This window comes from Aplysia californica, unplaced genomic scaffold (genome assembly GCF_000002075.1).
Source record: "Aplysia californica isolate F4 #8 unplaced genomic scaffold, AplCal3.0 scaffold00119, whole genome shotgun sequence".
NCBI lineage: Eukaryota > Metazoa > Mollusca > Gastropoda > Aplysiida > Aplysiidae > Aplysia > Aplysia californica.
Window position 1 is genome coordinate 571,395 of NW_004797389.1, and position 4,398 is coordinate 575,792.

Here is a 4,398-nt window from a genome sequence, read left to right on the forward strand (position 1 = left end):
AAAAAAAATCTAGTCAAACCTGCTGTAATGGCCATCTGTATAAAACAATCGTCTGTGCAAATGGCCACTTCCCATTTCCTCCCTAGTATATTTTTCACATTATCATGACACTGTGTAAGACAGGCACCTGTCTAATGTAGCCACTTTTTTCCTCGACAACAGGTGACCGTCGTAGACAGTTTCAATTGTTATTTTTTTTTTCCGTTTTGTTCTTGTATTCTCGACTCCACTTCTTTTTTCTTTGTGGGTGGTCGGTGAGTGCTCTGGCTTGGTTTGCTCGATCCTTCTTTCCTATCAAACATCTATCGTCCTTATCTCCCCTCCTTCCCATTTGTGTTTGTTGCTCTCTTGTGACACCTCTAATCCTCAGCACTTATTTGACCTTATTGTGTTGCAAGTGCAGTAAAACTGAACTTCTATTTTCTTTTTCCTCCTCAGGGCATTTTGGAAAGAGCCAAGAAAAATATCGAGCGCTCTGTGCAGGTGCAGACGCTGATTCGCATCCACGAGGCGAAAGATCGCAACACGCAGGAGTCCAACTTCTACCGCGTCAACTTCTTCTCCTGTTTCCAGCTGGCCGTCATGATCGCCGTCGCCCTGGTCCAGGTGATCACCATCCGCAGCTTGTTTTACGAGAAGAAACCCGCCAGCGGATCCTCTCTCAAAGCCAGAACGTAGCGCGAGAAGCAAGCGGAGGTGGTTAAAATTGAAATTAGCTGGTTTTGTGTAGGAGTGATTGATTGATAAATGATTGATTTTTGGTCGGAGTGATTGATTGATTTGTGGTAGGAGTGATTGATTGATTGATTTGTGGTAGGAGTGATTGATTGGTTTGTGGTTGGAGTGATTGATTGATCGATTTGTGGTAGGAGTGATTGATTGATTTGTTGCGGCATTCTGAAGTTTGCGGGTGTTTGTTTGTGAAATGTTAAGGGTGTGATGAGGTTTGGATATATTGTGTTTCGACACAGTACAGGTTGAGCTGTGAAGTTGATGTGTTTTTGTAGCGTGTGTGATATCATAATATGCTTGCAGGGAAACCAACAGTGTTTCTAGATGTTCTAGGGTTTGCTGGGGTGACAATAAAGATTGTAAATTAGGGTTGGATATTGTGTTTCAACAGGATATGTGAGGCAGCATGGTGGAATCAGGCTCTCGTCAAAATAATCAAAGTGAAGAAACTTGCATTTTTCCGCACGTTTGTGAATTTTTATCAAATTTTTGTTTTTTGGCTCAACACCTTTCATGCCCTTTAAAGAACTCATTTCTGTGTGGATTTTTCTGAAAAACGTTGATTAAATGCTCAAAAAATGTAAATTTTCAGTTACCACGGACTCTTAAGCTAAGTAAATAACTAATCTTTGGCGACCATTTTCTCACTAATTTTACCTCTGAAAACAGGTGACCCCCACCTCCATCTTTAGCAAATATCTCGACTTGTATTCAAGATAAAGGATATTTTTTTCATCTTACTAAATAAAGACAAATGAACAAGCTTTATGATGGTACCAATAACTCTACATGCCCCAAAATTGACGAGAGCCTGATTCCACCACGCTGCCTCACATATGGGATGAACTGTGAAGATACTGTGTTTTTGTTGCATGAATGATGTCATAGGCGCGACAATGTTTCCGGGTGCTCTAGGGTCGGCTGGGGTAATAATATAGACTGTAAAGCACAGAGAGTCTGCTATTGAGTGGGGATATGTGCTCTACAAATACTATTGGTCATTATTATAAATTATTTGAAGGGGTTCTCTTTTTATTGGGTTCAGAGATTTATTGGTCTGGCTTGCGAAAAAACGTACGTTCAGAGCACTGTAGTTATGTGTTTTTCGTAAGTGTGGTTGCGAAGGAAGTACTTTGTGAGCACTGTAGTTTGGTGTTTTTCGTAAGTGTGGCTGCGAAGGTGGTACTTTGTCTATAATGAAATAAGTAATGAAAATGGAGCTTTCTGTTGAATGCATCAAGTTTAGTTAAAACGATGGCATTTTTGGTTCATGTTTCTCATTGTGTAATGAAATCTGTAGAATAGTTGAGGTGGCTGTTTTGCTGTGTCTGAAGAAAGGTATTTGATGTGTTTCAAAGTTATGGTGCTTTGTGTGTTTTCCCACAATTTGGAACTATTTTTTATGGTGTACAGTGAGTGCCTGAAAAGTCGTCATGCTTGACGAGAGGTAGAGGGACTGTTAACAGACTAATAAATCACTCACTCGCCTGCGAAACAGATATTCGTTGAAATAGACAAACTGTTCACCTGACATCTGTGCAAAATACTCGCAACGTAGCTACGCACTGGAAAAGAAAGTTTTGAGAAGAAATTAATGCCCTCTGTGTGGAAGGTCCAGTGTCATAAGCATTTATCTTTTTTTCTGAAATATTCTTGTGCCTTTGGGTGTGTACAAAAATTTGAATGTTTTGCGTAGTTTTTCCACCAGCAGCATATATCATTTGCATTTCTCTCTTAATGCATGACTTTTATGAGACTCTGTTTGCATGTATGTACAGTGTTTGTAGTATTTAGAGTCAACATTGAAATGTTTAGTGAGTCGTAAAGAGCATGCTGCTGTTTCCTAATGAAAATAAAATGAGATTTGTGTGGGGTTATATATATATTTTATATATATTTGGTTGGGGGGGGGGGGGGGGGGAGATTCTTGGCACTTGGCCATCTGGAATCTTATGTATTTTTCATAGAAAATAGAAATAGCCCAATTTCATACTTGTTCATGCAGTGGTATATAGTACACATTGTATTTTTTTCTCTTTCTTTTTTTTTCTCTTTTTTCGATAAGATGTTAGCAGTATAGCTTTTCAGTTTCTTGGTCGTTTACGAAGATTTGGTTCAAGGTCTGGGTCTGATGGTCTAATGGAGGCGAGGAATTCTTACAGGAAGAGAGCATCTAGGGTAGAAAGTATTTCATTGTCGTAGATCTATCAATGTGTTTTTGTTATTGCCCTTATACTCTCTAAAAAAAGGTTGAATGATATGTGGCCAGTAATTTAGCGCGTTGGTTTTTTTGGGTTTTTTGTTTGTTTTTGTTTTTTGGTGTTTTTTAAAATTTGGTTCAGAACAGCATTCCCTTCCCTTGGTTAGAGGGGAAAATTTGAAAGATTTTTTTTTTTTTTTCTGGCTATGTTTTCTGCGCGTAGGAAAGAAGTCTTTTTCCCAGCATATTATAATGATTAATTATAATGGTGTGCTTCATTCAATGTAGTTACTGAAAAGACTTGCTGCTTGTTTACGTAGGATGCATGCATATTAATATTATATGCTGGGGGGTTGTTTTATATATTTGTGGACTGTTGTATTCATTTATTCATCGTGGTGTGCTGTGGAGTTGACGTGATGATTTGAAAATGAATAGCAACGTAGACGGAGTAGATGTTGTTGAGGATTTTATTGGTGCAGATTAGATTAGGACTGTTTGTTTTAGGAGTCGAGTGATTGTCATAAATTGATGCCTCTGGGTTTTTTTTTCTTTTTTTGTTGGATTTTTTTTCTTTCTTTCTTTATTTTTTCGGGGGGTTGTTTTTTTAGAGGGGTTTTGGGGTTTTTTTTTAGTTGTTTTTTTTTAGTTGTTTTTTTAAGTTGTTTTTTTTTTTTTACAGGGGCTTGCTAGTCAATGAACTAGATCTTTTAATTCTAAGAAAGAAAATGGGTATCTTCTGTAACTATATATTTTTTTATTTTTGTTTTGCTTTTATCAGAAAGATTACTGCAGTTGAAGTTGAATGCTCTTAATGAATTACAAGTAAGACCTGCTCTTTGCCCACTCAGTCAGTCACCTCTGTGCCTTTCCACCCTATTTGTCATTAGAAACTTTGTCGGCATTTTGTATGAAATTCCATCTTTTTTACTTTCTTTTTTTTTGTGTGCATAGTGTGCATGCAAGAGTGGGGTTTTTTTTCCCCCACAACTCAACAATTTCTTCATGTAGTAAGTTTAAGTAAGTACCATTCTAAACCAGGCAGCCTCCTGTGCTGTCGAAATAGGAGTAAAACCTGTCTCTTTAACAAAAATGTGCCAATTTATTAGTGCTCAAAACCTGTAACTCACTGCGCTCCCTACATGGTGGGATCTTTTTAAAATTGTGGCCTGTTTTTGCAATATTGTGCTAGATATAACATTTCTGACAGTTTCCATTCATTTTTCTTTCTCTGTCAGTGACTGATATGAAAAGCACCCATGCCTCTTACGCAAGAAAATTTCAGTACAGTGGAGTCCGATGAAGCCGAACATGGTTTAACAGTTTAATGGGAAAATGGTGATAAACTGAAAGAAGATAAAAAGTACTCAATTTTTTTTCCCCATTTATTTGAGTGACCTCTCTACTAAAACTCAAAAATCAGCTTGCTGAAGAAAATCCTGCCGTCTCACAGGTTTCGGTTGAAG

The 4,398-nt window shown here is 37.8% G+C and overlaps 1 protein-coding gene across 1 annotated transcript in view; it reads left to right on the forward strand.

Moving 5' to 3' along the window:
• LOC101856417 (transmembrane emp24 domain-containing protein 5) overlaps positions 1-805 on the forward strand; it is a 21,886-nt gene extending 21,081 nt beyond the window's left edge. The window contains exon 6 of the mRNA XM_013081169.2: positions 439-805. Coding sequence (XP_012936623.1) covers positions 439-678 — 240 coding nt within the window. The 3' untranslated portion in view covers positions 679-805. The remainder of the gene's footprint in view (positions 1-438) is intronic.
• Positions 806-4,398: the final 3,593 nt, after the last annotated feature.